The 20223-nt window shown below is 33.6% G+C and overlaps 1 protein-coding gene across 9 annotated transcripts; it reads left to right on the top strand.

Annotated features, from left to right (window-relative positions):
- The first annotated feature begins 524 nt into the window (after nucleotides 1-524).
- On the top strand, nucleotides 525-15547 carry LOC127987068 (uncharacterized). Of its 9 annotated transcripts, XM_052589358.1 has the most exons (13): nucleotides 525-652; nucleotides 800-1137; nucleotides 1560-1594; nucleotides 5814-5898; nucleotides 6465-6608; nucleotides 7243-7367; nucleotides 7499-7589; nucleotides 7748-7854; nucleotides 9586-9669; nucleotides 9744-9811; nucleotides 10245-10331; nucleotides 10501-10555; nucleotides 13615-15547. In XM_052589358.1, the coding sequence occupies exons 3-13, from the start codon at nucleotides 1580-1582 to the stop codon at nucleotides 14683-14685; spliced, it is 1932 nt and encodes a 643-aa protein (XP_052445318.1). In that variant the 5' UTR covers nucleotides 525-652; nucleotides 800-1137; nucleotides 1560-1579; the 3' UTR covers nucleotides 14686-15547. The 9 variants fall into 9 exon arrangements, with proteins under 9 accessions (XP_052445318.1, XP_052445317.1, XP_052445321.1 ...); XM_052589357.1 differs by having other exon boundaries at nucleotides 611-1137; XM_052589361.1 differs by having other exon boundaries at nucleotides 612-1137; nucleotides 6531-6608.
- The last annotated feature ends 4676 nt before the right edge of the window (nucleotides 15548-20223 follow it).

The following is a 20223-nucleotide window of genomic DNA, read 5'->3' as shown; positions in this document are numbered from 1 at the left end:
CATTTATGTATGTCTTCTGTCTCTCTGCCTGCAGGTAACAGGTATTTCAGACAGGAACCACTTTGGCAAGTTTACTTGAGTTTATTGAACATTGAATGTATCTTTGGCGGTATGGTTCCTTATGGGGGTTCTTGCTCCCAAAATAATTGAACATACAAGAGCTTTAACATTAACCCCCTGGAACTATGCATTTAGAAATACATAACAATTTAGACTTTTAATAAAGTCTTTAAAGCAAACAGTGATAATCATGCAGATGTGGCAGTGGGACGTCTATCCTGTAGCTGGGTTATGAAGATGAGTGTCTCTCTGCAGTGAGGTCCATGCCAGCTAAGATTTTGGAAGCCTTAGTGATCTGAGATCTGAAACAAAAAATATGACAACCAGAAGGTGCCCAGTAATGTGCTCATGCTTATAATGGGGAGGGAGGGAGGGTTGCGAGCCGTTGAGCATACCAACAGTAGTGCCACATATATATAAATATATATATATATATATATATATGTTTTTCCCCGTGTCTAATAGGAGAGAGATGGTGATTGGAGCGATTTGACAGCTGACCGCATCAGCTGTTCGCAGCCTTGCCTCCGTGGCCTGACTGAACTAACGCTGGGCTCGATTTGTCTTCTTTACTTTCTTTTTCTGGACAGCTGTCAGTAAACTTTACTAAACATTAATCATAAATGTACATTGATCTAGTAAATTTGGTTGCTAACTTGAGTGTAGCTCTGTCAAGCACTAATACTACCGTGGTTTAACATTTCCGTGGTTATTTTGTTCTGCTTTGTTTACGGTTCAGCCTGTTTTAGGGTGGAACACAGAGAGAGGAAGAGGAAGAGGAAGAGGGGAGAAGAGAAGAGGAAGAAGGAGGAGCAAAACTCTTAGACGTTGAAGTTATTGTTTTAACAAAATTTAAGATAACTTTAAATGGCTTAATGCTTGTTAATGTTTAATTTGTGTTACTCAAACGATTTAAAACTAAACTAGATCGGTTGGTTCATTGTATTTTAAGGGCAATTTAGTTTTGTCGTCGAATTGTAAAGCTCAGGCTTTCTCTTTCTCAACATGTGAGGTACGATTTTCTCATCGCCTCATCGAGACATAACATTCGATAGCTTCAATCCAGACTGCAACAAAGCAAGTCCTGTGTAATGTTGTTAAAGTGTTTCTGGTTTTGGGCACTAATGTACAATTTGCAATAAATTATTGACCTTTGAATGTAGTGACGCACTTCAAACGAAACTGAAAGTAGACGTGGGGCCAACATTTAAACAAAAAAAAGTGCTTTAATTGTATCAACTGCACAAATTGTTAACTAAAAATCATCTAAACAAATTTATATTATTATTATTATTATTATTATTATTATTATTATTATTATTTTGTTTTCTTTTGCAAACTTTGTGGTGAAACATAGACATACGCAATCCGATGCTTTAAAAAAATGCATTTTAAAAAAGAAAGAAAGAAAGAAAGAAAGAAAGAAAGAAAGAAAGAAAGAAAAGAAAACTTGTATTCTAAATAGATGCTGAGTTTTGTGTTTACTTTTTATTAATTAGGTCTTCTGTGAGGTGGAGACATGGGTGACTTAACGGTAAGTTTAAATGTATGTTCATGAGCTTTATATGTGAGAGTAAAATGATTTTACTGTTATTTAAATATAATAGATATAGTTACTTATTTATGAAAAAAAAAAAATATATATATATATATGTATATATGTATATATATATATATATATATGTATATATGTATATATGTATATATATATATATATATATATATATATATATATATATATATATATATATATATATATATATATATATATATATATATATATATGTGTGTGTGTGTGTGTGTGTACAGGTCCATCTCAATTAATATAGTGTCGTTTTTTTTTTTTGTTTTTTTTTTCATTTCAATAAGTGAAACTTTTATATATTCTAGTTTCATTACGTGAGGTAAAATAAATAAATAAATAAATAAAATTGAGGTAAGAGAGACCTATTTAAGTGCAGATTAATGCACACTCTATGGCTAATATTGCCCACAACACATTGTGCAGTGGACGAGGGTGCAATTAGAACTACAAACATGGTGGATATGCGTGAACGATGGACAGGTAAAAAAAAAAGTGCTTCGAATGATAAATAATCAATATCTAACCTGATGAAAAAAAAAATGATTTAATGTTATCTACGTTATATTTCATCTGCAGCAACATTGATGAGTGATTAAGACACCCAGCGCTCTGATGCTGCTGTCAGTTCAAAAAAGTTACAAGTGTTTAATTATTGTGTTATTAACATAACATATAAAAACTCTGTTTATGAATTATGTTTATGAATTTTAGCAAACATTTTTTTGTTCTTTGTTGACAATGCTGAACACCACCAAATAAAAGAGAACACGCTACTTTATACAGATCAATTGTAAAAAGACCCGAGAATAACAGAACATTATTGTACATTGTACATTGAAAGCTTTAAGCTCAATCTTTAGTGTGACTTTTTAATAACTGCATCCGAGGTTTGGTCAAGATACATACATTCCTCAACTAAATCCACCTGTGTATCATTAATGATCACTGGATGAAATGCAAGTGTTTCCTTACTAAAACTGATTATATTCTCTTTATATCGCTCACACGACATGCCGTTGCACTTGAGTGACAAAGAGCTCAGGAACAAACCCTGTGAAACTACGGTTAGACAAAACAGCTCAAAATTAGTTTTAAAATTAGACACATTTTGTAATCATTGTGTAGGTATATTACCCGCTGTCCCTTCAAATAAATACTTGACCACACCATCCTCATTCCCATTATTTATTTATTTATTTGTTTTTTTTTAACACTAGGTGTATCAACACCATGCATGACACAGTGTCATGTTCCCATCCTAAGGAACCAAGTAAAATACTTGACCCTAAGATTTGTTTAATTGTGTTAATTGCTGTACTCTAAAGGGGCTCCATAAACATTATTGTATGTGAATTTGAAGGACACTATCATCGTTTTTTTCCGCTCCTGTTGGCAGCTATCTGGTCCCTGTTGTCGGTAAACTGGATGAGTGTTTTGCTGTGCGCCATTGCCAATCTCGGCTACGTGGAGTGAACCAAGGCCATCTCCAGCCACTGAGATCAGTAATTAAGATCAGTAATGAATAAGTCGTTTATTCTGAAGGATTTCTTCATTATGCATTCATTGGATTTATTTTTTATTACGGAAACATGGATTAATCTGGGTGAGTCCATTGCCTTTTCGGAACTGTTACCTCCCGAGTGTACTTTTATAAACACACCGCGTACGACTGGACGTGGAGGAGGAATTGCCACAATATTAAAGAGTTAGTGTCTGATGCTATTTTCGGATCATTGTCCTTTCATGTTTGATTTTGTTTTTAACGATTTAGCAAAACCACCTGCTCCTGTGCTTCATGGCCGCACTTTTAAGCCTGACACCTCCTCATGTTTTTCTTCCTTTTTTGCTGCTCATGTGCAAGCAAATTGTAGTTCCGCTGCCTATGATACAGAGCAATTAACAAATGTTTTCTGTCAACTTGTTCTGAGTTCCTGGACACTGTAGCTCCAATAAGAGCAATTAGCCCTAGACCAAAGCCTGAGCCATGGCACTGTGGAGCCAAGCATGCAGCCAGGCGAGAGTGTAGAAGGGCAGAGCGTCGGTGGAAAAAGGATGGGCTGCAGGTGTTCTTTCAGATTTTACAGGACAGCTGGAGAAACTATCAAAAAATTGTTAAAGTTAAACAAACACATTATTTTACAGAAATAGTTTCTCAAAGTGTCAAAAATTCACGTGTTCTTTTTAAAACTATTGGTTCTGTGTTGAACCTTCCACAATCCACTTCTATTGAATTTTCACCTGGTATTTGTGAAATATTTTTGGCCATTTTTAACAGTAAAGTTTAGAATATCAGAGACAATATATTGCCCCTTTCTTTAAACTTTTCCTTAAACATGCAATGTTCAGCTATTTTTTGTCAGTTTCAGCCCCTTTTTTATTGCTATCTCTTACAAATATTATCAATCAGATTAAACCCTCCACATCCTCTATGGACCCTGTCCCTCCACACTTTTTTTAAGGATGTGTGGGAAACGATTGGCTCTCATGTTGAGAAAATTATAAATAGTAGCCTGTCTTCTGGAGTTGTGCCTGCATTTTGTTAAAAAGCAGTGATTCAGCCACTGATTAAGAAAGCTGGACTTGGGTCCACAAATGTTGCAAATTATCGTCTTATTTCAAAGCTTACTTTTTTATCGAAATTTTGGAAAAAAAAAATATTTTTGCAGCTACAGCCTTTTCTGGAGGTACATGGCATCCTAGATACTTTTCAGTCAGGTTTTAAAGTATATCATAGCAGTGAGTATATCATAGCACTTTTTTAGTGTTCCTGTCGCTCAATTGGTAGAGCACTGGGTTTTGGGGGTTTGATTACCCCGGGAACACATGATATGTAAAAATTGATAGCCTGAATGAACTGTAAGTTGCTTTGGATAAAATTTAATTTTATTTAATTTAATTTAATTTAATTTAATTTAATTTAATTTAATTTAATTTAATTTAATTTAATTTAATTTTATTTTATTTTATTTTATTTTATTTAATTAACTGTGCCTTTAAATTATGGGTCCCCCCAGGGATCAATTATTGGTTCTATTCTTTTTGCATTGTACCTCCTTCCACTCGGGATAATATTTTAAATGCATGGCATCTCCTATCATTTGTATGCTGATGATTGTCAAATTTATATGCCAATCAGAAATCATGAAGGCAGCCCCGACACCCCTTCTTGATTGTTTAAATGACGTCAAAGCGTAGTTGGCCCAAATTTTTTTTACAACTAAATGTGAGTAAAACAGAGATTATACAGTTTGGCCCCACTAACCCCATGATAGATTTGGGCTCCCTCAATGATTTTGTGCTTCCTGTTGTAACTAACCTTGGGGTAAAAATAGACCGTGATTTTAAACTAAACAAACAAATAAATGCAGTAGTGAAATCTAGTTTTTATCATCTTTGCCTTTTAGACAAAGTTAAACCGTTTTTGTCTTTTAACCGTTTTGAACAAGTTACACATGCCTTTATTTCTTCTCGTTTAGATAACTGTAATGCAATTTATATTGGTATAAATCAAAACACACTTTTACGCTTACAGTTAGTCCAAAATTCTGCAGCACGTGTTTTAACAGGAACCAAAAAGCACGCTCATATAACTCCAAATCTTTCCTCATTGCACTGGCTTCCTGTTCGTTTTAGAATTGATTTTAAGATTTTATTGTTTGTTTTTGAAGCTGTGAATGGACTTGCCCCAACATATATATCGGACCTCATCCAAATTTATACGCGAGCGCGGACACTGAGGTCAGAGGGCCAGCTACAGCTTGCAGTCCCTAAGTCAAGACTTAAAACTCAGGGTGACAGGGCATTTTCTGTGTTTGGAACTAAACTATGGAACGCTCTGCCCCTCCATGTCCGAACTGCCCCTACAGTTGAGTGTTTTAAGGCTCGTCTAAAGACTCATTTTTATTCTTAGGCTTTTAACTGCGCATGAGTTGTGTGGTCCTTTGGAGTTTTTTTTATATTTTGTATTCTACATATTTTTATTGCTTTGTATGTTCTGAGTCTTTTGTGCAGCACTTTGGAAACTTCGTGTTTGTAAAATGTGCTATAGAAATAAAGTGGATTGGATTGAATGCAGATAACAAATTCTGAGTCTGGGTCACCATACTTGGCTGTATGTCAAGTCATTTTCACTTTCACTATTAAAAAGCTGCAAAACTTTCTCCTAAAGATGCATGACTACCACAAACTTTCTGGAGAAAGTGATGACAGTGGTTACTCAAATAGGAGCATTGAAAAGCCTCCTTCATTCAATGGTGAGTAAATTTTATGACAAATCTGAGCAGAATCAGTTTTAAGCAGCATAATGCAGCAAATCACCCTCTGAAATCACAATCTGATGTCACAAATAATATAGTAATAGTAATAATATAAAAAATTTGAAATTATGTTGCCAAATAGATACATAAACAGCTGTTTAAACATTAAACTGTTTCAAACTGTTACATTTACACAATGCAGCAATGAGCGTTTAGTGTGTTCATGTAAAAAACATCAACATCCTTATTTTTAAAGAAAGTTATGTTACTAAAATACAATTAGATTTTTTATTTAGTTTAAGATGTATTTAAACAACATGAAATCCTCTAACACAATGATAGTGGCTGGAAAATGGGACAGTGGAGAAGGTGATAGAGAGAAGTTCGTTTCTATCAGAATTCTGTTTTCTTGTTTTATATTTTAGTCAGTTCTGAATGTGAGTTTTTTTTTTTTTTTTTTTGGTGACATAATATAGCTATTTGCTCATGAAAGTTTGTTTGCTTATATGCATCTTGCAATAACATCTTATTTGAAATACATGGTTAATTGTCTTTTTTCACAGCACAGTTTTTGTATCCAATCACATTTTATTCTGATTGTAAACATATCATGAATTATTTTGTCACAGAAGCAAAGAAACTTTCTGGAGAAAGTGATGACAGCGGTTACTCAAATAGGAGCATTGAACAGCCTCCTTCATTCAGTGGTGAGTAAATTTCATGATGAATTTGATCAAAATCAGTTTTTAAGCAGCATAATGCAGCAAATCACCCTCTGAAATCACAATCTGATGTCACAAATAATATAGTAATAGTAATAATATAAAAATTTGAAATTACGTTGCCAAATAGATAAATAAACAGCTGTTTAAACATTAAACTGTTTCAAACTGTTACATTTACACAATGCAGCAATGAGTGTTTAGTGTGTTCATGTAAAAAACATCAACATCCTTATTTTTAAAGAAAGTTATGTTACTAAAATACAATTAGATTTTTTATTTAGTTTAAGATGTATTTAAACAACATGAAATCCTCTAACACAATGATAGTGGCTGGAAAATGGGACAGTGGAGAAGGTGATAGAGAGAAGTTTGTTTCTATCAGAATTCTGTTTTCTTGTTTTATATTTTAGTCAGTTCTGAATGTTAGTTGTTGACAAATGCAGGCACAGATAATCATTTCAATTTGACAACAGTTATTTCCTGATCACTGTCAAGTCACAGTCACAGCATTTAATTTATTTTTTATTTTTTTATGAACATGGTAGTGTGGTCACTATTTTGTACTAGTATCATGGTAGTAGTATTTTGTAGAAATGATTCCATATTTTGATTATAGAAGTGTTACAAAAACATGGATACACCTTTAAAGAAGAACTTGGACGAGGGGCAACAGGAATTGTGTTTCTGGTGGATGAGGGAGAGGGAAATCATGTTGTGGTCAAACAGATGAATTCAAGAGATGTAAGTACAATTAAGCATTTATATAACCGATGATTTTACTGAAGTATCGTGTTAATCATATCTTTTGTTTGCTATTAAATGACTTTTTTTTTTTTGCTATAACAACCAAAAAATAAAATTGTTCCCCTCAGAGGAATGAGCTGGATACAGTTACAAAAGAAATGAAGATCTTGAAAGAAATGATTCATGGATATATCGTTTCTTATGTGGATTCATTTGAAGGTATGTTCACGGTTAACAGGTTACATTTTAGACCACAACAAGAACTAAACAAAATAGTTGTCAGCTGTGAAATAAATCTATTGCCCTTATACATATATGTAATATTAGAGTCTTCTCTGACTACTTTTTTTGTCTTCTTCTTTTTTTTTTTTTTTTAGATGAACAATCTGGACTCTATTGTATTGTGATGGAGTATTGTGCAGGAGGAGATCTTAAAAAGAAAATGGAAACACAGAAAGAGAAAGGGTTTTTTGAAGAACAACAGGTGGGTGTTTTGTGTAGACATTTTAGACCAATGCACATACATTAATTTTAATGAACATAAATTTTAATCTAAAGGTTATACATATTTCCTACTAATAGTACAGCTGTCTACGCAGTGAGAAAATATATTGGTTAGAAAATTGTGTCCTCAGGTTAATCCTTTTTGTCCCCAGAAGTCTAGACTGAGAGATAATTAGGGCTGCACAATAACATTTAAATGATTTATAAAAATTATTTTGCTCAAAAATATAATCATTATTATTAATTAGGATTATTGCCACATGTTAAACTATTTATTTATAATAATAATAATAATAATAATAATTATTATTATTATTATTAGTATTATTATGATTAGTTTACATTTCATGTATCGATTTCAGAGTCAAGCTCTGTTTGAGGATTAAACTCTGGCAACTGCAATAATTACATCTTGTGTAGGAAACATTACCGATTCGAGATTACATTTCCAAATTAAAATGAAACCTTTGGATTAAAAAAGTGTCACAGACTATAATGCTTAATAAATCAAAAGAACCAGAAATCATGATCACGATTAAAATATGATTCACCTTGAACATATTTACGTAATCTTTATGTAAACATATATAAAAACAATTAATAAAATAAATATGAAGAAAGAATGATGTTTCACACAGAGTGTGGAAAATATTCACTAGTGGTTCCTCCTTGAGACTCAAGTTACGTACAGGGGTGGACCTTACTTAATTTATCCCCTCACAACTTGTCTATATTTTGGTGTTAATTTAGTAAATACACTCAAAAAAATGTACTTTCAGCTTTGCCAATTTTACTTAATCCGTTCATGTTATGATTACTTAAAAAAATGTATTTAACAATGTGAACTTGATTTAGTCTAGTTCATTCAACAAAAAAGTGTGTATTGTCAGCTTTACTTAAAAATTATTTGTTCAGCCAACATAACATTGTTGCGTAAAAGTAACAGATTAATGAAACCAACACAGACTTGCATCTCATTGGCTGAGGATTTCTGCAGTGTATTATGGGTGATTAGTATTCTGTCACCCTCTTGGAGAAGTGTAGCACCATTAAATAGGTAGATGAGTAATACACTTTATAGCAATTGAGTAGTTCTAATAAGTTTTATAACAAAACAAACAAAGAAACAAACAGTTTGAAATGTTGTTTTGTATTTAAAATATGTTTGTGGTATGCTTGATAAGCTGTAATTATAGAAAGGTCTGAATGAAAATTAATATTAATCAGCTGCTCATGATCCTAATGCAAGGGGGTGGCATTCCTAAACTGGCATTATTCAAATTTTATGTCATCATTATATAACATTTTCAGGGACAATTAACTCTTTTGTTGTTTGTTGACTCTATTAAGTTTTGTTAAGTTTACTTAAACTTATTTTGTAAAATGAACTTAATTATTAAAAACATTGTCCAAAACATTGCAGATTAGTTGAGCTGACACTATTAAATTAAGCTTTGCCCAACCATAGTAAATAAGTTGAATCAACCTTAATAAATTAAGTTGACCCAATGTAAGTACATTAAATTGGAGTAACAGAATTGCATAATGCTGAAATAAAGTAAATTAATCATGTGGAAATCCTTTCCATGATTTCTTTATGTTCGTTCAAAGAGTTATTTTTTTGAGTGTAATTAATCAACTTGGCATTGTTTCAAAGCCATATATCATAAATTAACTCACTACTTTCTTCTTGTGTGTCATCTGTTTGCAGATTCTAGACTGGTTTGTTCAGATTTGTCTTGCCCTGCAGTATATTCATAAAAACAATGTGCTTCACAGAGACATAAGACCAGAGGTAGATATTGACAAATCTCAATAAATAATTTAACACCACACGTATGACTTACGAGTTCTCTGCATTTATTGTAGAATGTTTTTCTGACTGAAGATGGCTTCATCAATCTAGGAGATTTTGGATGCTCAAAAATGCTGGAAAGGTAAAAACAGTAATGAGATCTAATGATGCATCCAAACATGACACAGTTTTTCTAAACTGCAGTGTAAACTCAAACTGAGCTGTGCTGTGCCGTACTGAGCCATGCCGAGCCAAGTCGAGTTGGACCATGCAGTGGAAAAACATCATAAAGTGCCCTTTCGGTCTGGTCTATATGCCCCCGGACTGCTATTTCTAGCGAGAGACCATCAATATATAGTCCAACAGTCATAATTACATTAAATGATTTTAAACCATGATAATGTCACATGAACCCTGCTGTTTGTGAGCATCTAATTTACTATATTTTAAAGTAATGGTTTCTATTCATAAATTCAGTCCTTTTTCAGGTTGAAGACTGAAAGTGACATTTTTGTTAGGGAAACATTTTTTTTTTTTATCATTTTGAATAGGCTACATTGATTTTTCTTTTTCAGGGATGAAGTATATGCAGAATCAGCTGTGGTTTTACGGAACTATTCTAGTCCAGAAGTTTATCAGAAGAAACAATATAATTCCAAAAGGTACACCGAGTACACATTACATTCTCATATGCATTATTGTTAAAGTTAGTATAACCAAAGTAAACTTACCTGATTATTTTATTTGTCTAATACAAATCTAATACATGAATACTACTTCATCAACTAACTTTACAGCGTTTTTTTTTTTTTTTAATCCATGTCTTTGTAGTGACATTTGGTCATTGGGATGGTTACTCCATGATCTCTGCATGCTGGATGTGTGGGTGAGTGTTTTTCCTTTTCAATAAAGCAATGTTTTATATCAGGGATTCCCAAAGTGTGGTGCGCGCACCCCCAGGGGTACGCGAGCTACCACCAGTGGGTGCTCGTAAGGAAAAATGTAATGGCGGTCTGTTTTTTTAAGTGGGATTTTTCCATACAATAAAAAACATGAACCGTAAACATTTCCTTTGTAATCGATTTTATTTTAAATAAAAAACTATAATTTATTAGTTTTCGATGGAAATGTAGAAGACAGATGCTGTCTTCTACACACTGTTCTTCTTTTATGTACTACAGGCTAGGCTATATGCGTGGCAACTCATTTCATTAATTCCATAATATATATATATATATATACTGACCACGCGCACCTGTCCGCGCGGTTATAAAAAATGGGAGACACATGTTCGTCCTCTCAGAGCCTCCGCACCATGACGATGTTTACTTCACGCCTACCTAGCGGTCCATAACGGACTCCCCGCGGAAGCGGAAAGTTTTACATAGGCTTAAGATGCAGTCTGTAAGACGCGCACGGGAGCATGACTTGACGCGCGACATTGCAGAAAATGTGCGTAAACAAATGTAGCCTATGTTGATCCAAATATGGAAAGCACTTTCGAATTTAATAATATGAGGTTCTCTCCAGAGATGTTTTGCCACATTTCTTCAATTAAGGATGATTGCTACGTAATATATGGTGTTTCCAAGTGAGTTGCGGGGCAAACCGAAAATCCAGCACTCTCCTTCACTACTGATACTGAAACTATTATTTTTTCTATGTGTTCATTTGCTGGCATATTCCACATTTCCTTTTTTTTCTTCCTTAAAAACCAATTTGTCCATTCTGATGTTCAATTTCACCGAACTAATGGCTGTTGATGCACATGATTTTTGTCTGTTTAGCATAACATAATAAACTCTGTTTATGAATTATGAATATGGGGGTCGGTGCTTGGGTTTATGTCCCCACCACACTGTAAAAAGTGATACTCTATATTTACTCAATTAAATTGTGGCAACAGATTACAAGCAATATTGTTAATTACATTTAACACATTAGAATTAATTGGAATTAATCAAATGAGATGCTTGAAAGAAATTATTCAAAATGAGTAAAATAACATGGAAAAAATAATTAAAATATATTTAAAAATATCGGTTTTGTTGGATAAAACGAGAAGCACCCAGCTGCAGCCTGTATATAGAGGCGGGGTGGCACAAATTAACCCGCCCCATACCTACTGTGATTGGTTTGACCATCTTTCATAGGCATACATGATAGGAAATGCGTGTGTAGTTGGTGTACACTGTTAAAAATAATACATTATATTTAGTTAATAAAATTGTGGCAACAGATTACAAGCAATATTATTAATTAAATTTAACACATAAGAATTCATTAGAATTAATCAAATGAGATACTTAGAAATTAACCATTCAAAATGAGTTAAATAGCACAAAAAATAAGCTAAGTTTAAACAAATAGAAACAACAACAAAAAAAATAAAATTTCTTTAAGAAAAACAACACACTATGAACATTATGTTATGCATACCAGGCCAGTAGTTGGCGACTAAGAAACACAGCCCAAAAATGTAATTTACAAAGTCATGTTTTAGTTGATTACATGGAGATGATACAGGCATCATGTTCAAAAGCTCATGTTTTCAAGCTACCAAAACTGGAGACACCTGATGTTAACAAACAAAATCACTGCAGGAGAATAATCTAAATTTTGGTTACCATTACGGTGGTCAGTGTTTGCTGTAGTTGGGAACTTTACCCTTAACCTTTCAAACAAAACTTTTTTTGGTTGCTGTAATTGTGAGATTGCCGCTAGATAAGCCAATAAAGAGTAAGATCAGGTGGTGTTGTTTGTTTTGACAGCATTTGGTCTGGATTTCAGTTGTCCTATGTTTGAACAGCATAAGGTCTGGACATTTAAAAAAAAAAAAAAAAAAAAAAAATTATTTAGGCACACAAACATCAAGAATCAGCCTGAGAATCTCAACAATGGTGACCATCAAAAATCTTGCTGCACTGCATTCTGGGTGCCACCAATCAAAACTAATTTATGGATCCCATCATGCTGTCTGTCACCATTCTTGAGAATCATATGCTGGTTCTTGATGTCACTTAGTGCCAAAGAGAAAGTTTCCCTTCTCCATCGCATTTTTTTTTCTTAATCAGAATTCTTAAACTCTGGATTTCACATAAAAATCCAGGTCTTCTATTGCAGAATTACAGATGTTGCTTTAATGAATGTCAATTTGTCTCCGAGAACAGACTCAATTTATAATGCTCAGGCCAAACAAAGATTGTGCTAGATTATAACCAGGACCACCGCAATTCTGTCACCAAATCTAGCTGTTATAATTCAGTTACAACAGCAGTACAAAATGTAACATTAAAAAGTCAAGGGTCAAGAGCCCTACTAAAGCAAACACTGACCACTATAATGGTAACCCTATAAATGTACCTTTTTTTTCCTTCAGTGATTCTGTTTGTGAACCTTAGGTGTCTTCAATAACTTTTGGGGGACTGAAGACACAAACTTCTGAACATGATGCCTGTATCATATCTATTTAAGCAACAAAAATGTGAACATGTATAGTGTTTCATGATCCCCAACTACTGGCCTGGCATGTATAACATAGTATTCTTTAGCATAGTGTTTTTTGTTTCTTTGTTTTCAATAAAATCAATATTTTTGTGAAAATTTTAATTAATTTTTTCATGTTATTCTACTCATTTTGAATGGTTGGTTGTAACCATCTAATTTGATTATTAATAATTAATTATAAAGTGTTAAATTTAATTAATAATATTGAATGTAACATTTTAAACAATTTTATTGAGTAAATAAAGTGAATCATTTTTTACAGTGCAATGTCAAAAGTAAACCTATGCCCAAGCCTAGATAAAAAAAAAAGATGTAAATAAATTGCTTATTACCTAATTTATAAGCTAATATTAACACATTAAACCTTGCTTTCTCAGTGAGTAGGATCTTGAGGCTTACCAGATTTTTATTTATTTATTTATTTATTTTTCTTCACAGTCAAACAACATAAAACGTTTGTGTGCATTTACTAACAGCATGGAAGGAACCCTGCCTCACATCTCAGAGAGATACTCATGGGAACTTCAGGAATTAATCAGACAAATGCTCAGTTGTGACCCTAAAGACAGACCATCAGCTGAGGAGATTCTAGAAAAACCATTCCTGGAAGATGCAGTAAAGAGAAACAAGAGAATTCCAGAAGCACTAGAACAAAGATTTACTGAGTCCACCAGTGCCTTTGATGAGGCCTACAACAAGCATTATAAAGAATTTGAGATCTTAGTTAGTAAGTGGGGAAAAACCGCAGATGTACTAGAGGAAGCACATTATAATGCCACAGCAGCAAGTCTGTCAGGGGCTGTGATTGGAGCAGCTGGAGGGATAGCTGTATTAGCTGGTGCAATATTAGCACCTTTCACTCTCGGAGCATCTCTGATTGTTTCAGCTGTAGGTGCTGGAGTCGGTGCTGCAGGTGGTGTAATCGGTGCTGGCGCCAATATTGCAGATGCAGTAGAACAAAAAAAATACCATGAGAAACTTAAACAATTGAAACCTTCCATTGAAAAAGGAAGAGAACTGATTCGCTGTTCACTTGAATTGAGAAGGTTAATAGAAACAAATTTTAAGTTCCGTGATTTTGCCAGTACCTCAACTTCTGATAATGTGAGATTGTCATGGGAGATAGGAAAAGGTACAATAGTTTTTGTCACAGGACTATCGAGTCTTGGTGTGTTGGGAAATTTTATCAGAATTGCTCTTCAGTCTGCCAAAATGGGGCGAGCAGCAGCAGCAGCAGCAGCAGCAGGTGTGTTCGGTGGACTCTTAGTTATTGCTGATGCTGTCTTCATAGCAAAAGATTCCCAAGAGATTCACCAGATGAGAAATCAGTGGAAAACAGATGATCCAGAAAAGGTCTCATCCAGTGTACTCAAGGCTACTGCAGAGATAAGGAAAACACACAAAGATCTCTTCAATGTTTTAGAGGAAATAAAAAAAACACGTGCAACTTCGGAAGAAATGAGAAAGAGGGAGAGAAAAGTGTTCAGGGGTGACCGAGACCAGATATAAATATACCATCAGTCAGACTTGCAAAATACCCTGCAGATTTGTCTTTGAGTTTAGTTGACAGGTGATAAAGAATAAGGTTTTTTCAGAAAACTATTTCAATGTGTAAAACGTACTGAGACAAACAATTGGTGTGTATGAGGCCTGTATATTATGTATGTGTGTATGATCTCTTCTGTATTATATACTGCTATTTTTTTTTATTTTTTTTTACTAATAACATAGTGCTGTTGATAATAGCTTCAGGGTTTTGTTCTCGATTAATTACTATTATAAGATTAATTTCTTTGAATTTTTTTTTTTTGTGTGTGTATGTTTTTTGGGGTGAATATTTGATCTGACTTAAACCAGAATCTGAAAAATTCCAAAGAATATTTTCTCATAAAAATATTTTTTGAAGAATCTAAGGATTATTCGTAACCAACTGTGTGTTTCTCCAAGACAGCAACCATACATTTGTGTTGTGTTTTACTTTTTTATTTTCATTTATACTTCATGTATTATCATTTAAACATGTTATTATTCCATTTACTTATGACCTATAATAATCTTTGGAAACCTTTTATGTATATAATAATTTAATTCCTTATATAATTTACAAACTTATATGATGCTATTATTTTTCTATTTTTTTTCCCTTGTTGTTTAGTCTTATGATTGTGTGGTTTTTAAGGGATATTTACCTTCGTAAGAGATCAGACAATGTCTCCATTTCAAGGTTTTTAATGTCACAGGATAATGTTGTGAAGCAGTCATTTTCCATTGCTATGGCTTGTGGTATAATAATTTGGTGATTTTGTGTTCATCAGATGAAGTCTAAGCATTGAAATGTTTGAAATTATTCAATAAACTCTTCTCCTTTTTTTTTTTTCTTTTTTTCCTATTTTAATGAGATTCACATCACTGAAATCAGTGGAGATCAGAGTAAGATCTGTTCAGATGTTCAGTGTAAAGATAGATTCAGAGACAGACTGAAGCTGGATCATCAGACAGGATCTCTGACCATCAAAAACACAGACTTAACCAGAGATTAACCTCTTAATAATTATATTTTAGTGAATTTCTCTGAGACTGTACATGCCACAGTTTTAAGTCTGGATGTCCTGTACAGAACACATTCACACATTTCAGAGATATCATGTTTGGATGTATCACCTTGAACACTCCCTCTCCTTGGTCTTCAAATATGTCTGAAAATAATTTAGTGACACTCTTATGGAAATATTATAATATTTTGTAATTATCATTTAAATCTATCCGATTTTTAAACTGTATGTCATATGAGGGCACCAGGACTAAAAGTATGTTTATTACGCATTTTGGGAGACATAACAAATAAAGTGGGAAAGAAATTATATTTCAATATTATATATATATTATTATGAAAATCCTGTTAATTATTACTCCCATTAGTACAGTTCTTTTTTCATTACATGTTGAACCAAAAACACATTAGTATGCAAATTAGATTTAGTTTATAAATACATTGTATATAATGAGAAAACCTGTTTATGGCCATTTTACACACATTTTGCAGAAAGAAAAATTGTATATTGAATCATTCTGTTATAACATAGTTTAGAATCATCGTTATATAAAGTTTGGTAAAAAAAAAAAAAAAATGTATTGGTGATTTAAAAAATCAAGTGTTCTTGGCCATGCATGATTATACATGATTATTCATGATTTTATTTATTTTTTTAAGAAATTTAGTCCTGGTGTCCTCTAACGAGGACATAGAATATTTATTTATTTATTTATTTATTATGTTCGAAACCATGTAAAGACATTAAAAAAAAATCCTAAAATGTTTTTTTTTTTCTCTGGTCTTAAGAGGTTATAAACTATATAGATCACCATCAGTGACAGCAGCTGTAGTATCACCAACTTGAAGAGATTCAGTGTTACAGTCATTGGTGAGTGTCATTCATTTTTCTGAGGAATAAAAAAAAAACTATAGTTTTGATCAAACTGCTGTTGTTAAAATGATGCTGCCATTTATCAGTTAAAGCGGTGACATAAAACTGATAACCAAAAAAGAAAATTAAAAAAAATGTGTATTTGGGAAATGTGTAGTTGGGAATGCACCATCGGGCACAATATGCTCAACTCCTCTATTCAACACCACCTCATCCCAGACTACAGCTCCGCAGCCTTCAATGGCACCGGCATCAAGCTCCCATTAACAGCTTCTCTCAGAAGAGCAACCAGGTCCCTCCTGATCTCCCCTTCACAGAAACACAAAGAAGACCAATGAGATCAACTATCTATGATGTTTTTGAGGCACATTTAGAAAGGAGAACAGCTGCTTTAGAATCATTAGTGCGGCCTGACTTGGATCGCTGAAGAAGGCTCAAAGAGAAACTCAGAAGGGGGTTTGAAATGAAAGCTCTAACCTGCCTTGGAGAAATACTTGAACAACTCAAAAAAGTAAATCCTAAGAAATGTTAATCTATATAACTATATACAGTCCATTCCCATGCATATCATGTTTTTTTTTTTTTTATTGTTCATCACACCATCATAACAATAACATCACAAAACTTTTCTCCCCACACAGGGGACAGTGACATAACAAAAACTACGACTTTTTAGCATTGTGTTCTCTTCCGGGTCTGTTGTGAACGCGTTCAAGTGTAGTTATATCCGGTTCGCCAACAAATCATTCGATTAACCGGTTCTTCTTGAACCAGTTCACCAAATCGAACTGAATCGTTTTAAACGGTTCGCGTCTCCGATAAGCATTAATCCACAAATGACTTAAACTGTGAACTTTTTTAATGTGGCTGACACTCCCTCTGAGTTAAAACAAACCAATATCCCGGAGTAATTTGTGCACTCAAATAGTACACTGACTGAACTGCTGTGAAGCAGAGCCAGATACCGTGCCAGATAACGAACGACTCATTCTCGAGTCAAGAACCGTTTCTGTCGGACGTGTCCGATTTGAGAACCAAGGAGCTGATGATACTGCGCATGTGTGATTCAGTGTGAAGCAGACTGACTGTGAAGCGCGTCTGAACCAAACTGGTTCTTTTGGTGATTAATTCTGAACTGATTCTGTGCTAATGTTATGAGCGCGGGTAAACCGAAGGCTTAAATCAAGAGAAACCATTGCCAATGACATCTTTATGTCAAGCGCAAAAGAACCGGTGAACCGTTTTCTTCAACTGGTTTATTGAATCGAAATGTCCGACCGAACTTCCTATCATTACTGGTGATTCGAAAACCGATGCAACCGGTTCTTGACTCGAGAATGAGTCAATATTTAATTCTTTATCTGGCTCGGCTCTGTGTTCATCTTCAGTTCGGTCTTCACAGCAGTTCAGTCAGTGTACCTACTGTTTGACTACATGAATTACTCGGGGATATTGGTATGTTTGAACTTAGAGGGAGTGTCAGCCACATTAAAAAAGTTCACAGTTTAAGTCATTTGTGGATTAATGCGTATTAGAGATGCGAACCGTTTAAAACGATTCAGTTCGATTTGGTGAACTGGCTCAAGAAGAACTGGTTAAATCAAATTATTAGTTCGCGAACTGGATATCACTACACTTGAACGCGCTCACAACAGACCCGGAAGAGAAGACAATGCTGAATAAAGACTTGCTGAATGCTGAAAAAAATTTTTTGGACTAAAATGTATTTTCGATGCTTCAACAAATTCTAACTGACCCTCTGATGTCACATGGACTACTTTGATGATATTTTATATCCTTTCTGGACATGGACAGTATACCGTACATAGGTTTTCAATGGAGAAACAGAAAGTTCTTGGATTAAATCTAAAATATCTTAAACTGTGTTCCGAAGATAAATGGAGGTCTTACGGGTTTGGAATGACATGAGGGTGAGTCATTAATGACATAATTTTAATTTTTGGGTGAACTATCCCTTTAATGCATGGTGTTTCTTTCTGGAGCATCAGTGAATGTTTGAACTTTTTTTAATAGTTGTGTTTGAGTCTTAAATAATCTTACTCAGAACAGTGATAAAATATTTCTTACATGATGTACTTCGTCTCACCCCCTACATACCTCCATACGCCCTCTAGAAAGTCTGAAATGACTCTGAAACTCAGAGGCACTGTATAATTGGACCGCTTGCTCAATAAAATGACGAATTATAGGGACATTCTTAACAAAAGGTTAAACATTTATTCTGACCTCTGTCTTTTCAAAAACAACCTGCTATTTACTTCATTATCTGCTGATATAATCCTTGAAAAATTCTTACATGTTGTTGTGTAAGCTTTTTATTTGACAGTACCTTTGGTGATTATCATTGTTACCATTTTCATGTAAAAACTGGTATTTCGATTACATCCACAGGCTACAAAACAGCGAGATTCAGGAAGTGTCCGACTTCAAAGGTCTTTTTTCTTCCCTCCCCTTACTGCCGCCGCCTACTCTTGCCTACATTTCAGGCGAGGCGAGGCACATCTTAAACAAGCCTAAACTCAGGATCAAAGCCTGAGTTGACAAAGAAAGTTTATGATCAGCATCATGGTACCAACAAAGCCGGATTGGACTGGTTTGGTTTTGTCTACTCAAAACTAATCCTGTAACTCTGAATTTGTTCAGCTACGATCATGGTACAGACCCCAAGAGTTATGTTTTGATCTTTTTTGTAAACAAGCAATTTTTTTTTTTTTTTTTTTTGAACACTAGATGGCACGCTAAGCTGCGCTTGTACATGGTTTCTATTAAAATAACATCTGCTGTTACACTTAACTACACTACTGTGTGGCGAAAATATCTCTTTGTACATTGATTTATAGAATTATAGCAGATGTTTCCCTAGTCACTGAGAGAGGGGTGTATATTCCTCTTAATATTATTACAATGGACTCTGAGAAACTCACAGGAGTTTTCTATTAAAAATTATCTGAATCTGGTACTTACAAAAAAAAAAAAAAAAAAAAAAAAAAAAAGATTCTACTCATGCTGACACATACTCTATGACTTGATTCTCCTCTTCAGTTTTCTGTAAAATAACTGCATGATGTAAGGAATAAAATAATAATAATAAAAAAATGATTTATAGTAAGAAAATACACAATATATATATATATATATATATATATATATATATATATATATATATATATATATATATATATATATATGGTTTTGGGGGAGAAAGTAATATAGAAATGTAATAATACTTGCATGAACTGCACAGGCCTAACTAGATTGGAAACATACAGTAATAGGAAAATAAAAATGTTCATACATTTCATGAATGAATTTGTGTCAGAATATTGTAGTTGGAGTTTCATCCTCCTGTTTTTAATAATTTTTTCCTTGCTGTCTGTGATTTAGTTTTTTATTATGATATATAATATATTATATATTTAAAGTTGCTTTACAAATGTATTCCAGTTCTTACTTGATCATTATAGAGAAAAAAACAGAAGTACACACTGATCTACACCTGACTCACTGAAATGATACAAACATTTATTATTATTTTTTTTTGTATGTACTAAAATGTATTTGAAATACATCTATGCCATGCTAAGTATCCTACAAATACATT

The sequence above is a fragment of the Carassius gibelio genome, chromosome B22 (genome assembly GCF_023724105.1).
Source record: "Carassius gibelio isolate Cgi1373 ecotype wild population from Czech Republic chromosome B22, carGib1.2-hapl.c, whole genome shotgun sequence".
NCBI classification, from domain to species: Eukaryota; Metazoa; Chordata; class Actinopteri; order Cypriniformes; family Cyprinidae; genus Carassius; species Carassius gibelio.
This window is presented reverse-complemented; position numbering and strand designations above follow the sequence as displayed.

Bases quoted from the DNA above. Each gene is read 5' to 3' on its own strand.
- LOC127987068 (XM_052589355.1), top strand. From the start codon at position 5,715: ATGCAGATAACAAATTCTGAGTCTGGGTCACCATACTTGGCTGTATGT. The intron at 7,590-7,747 runs GTATGTTCACGG...TTTTTTTTTTAG, and splicing joins TTATGTGGATTCATTTGAAG to ATGAACAATCTGGACTCTAT. The intron at 10,556-13,614 runs GTGAGTGTTTTT...TTTTCTTCACAG, and splicing joins TCTGCATGCTGGATGTGTGG to TCAAACAACATAAAACGTTT.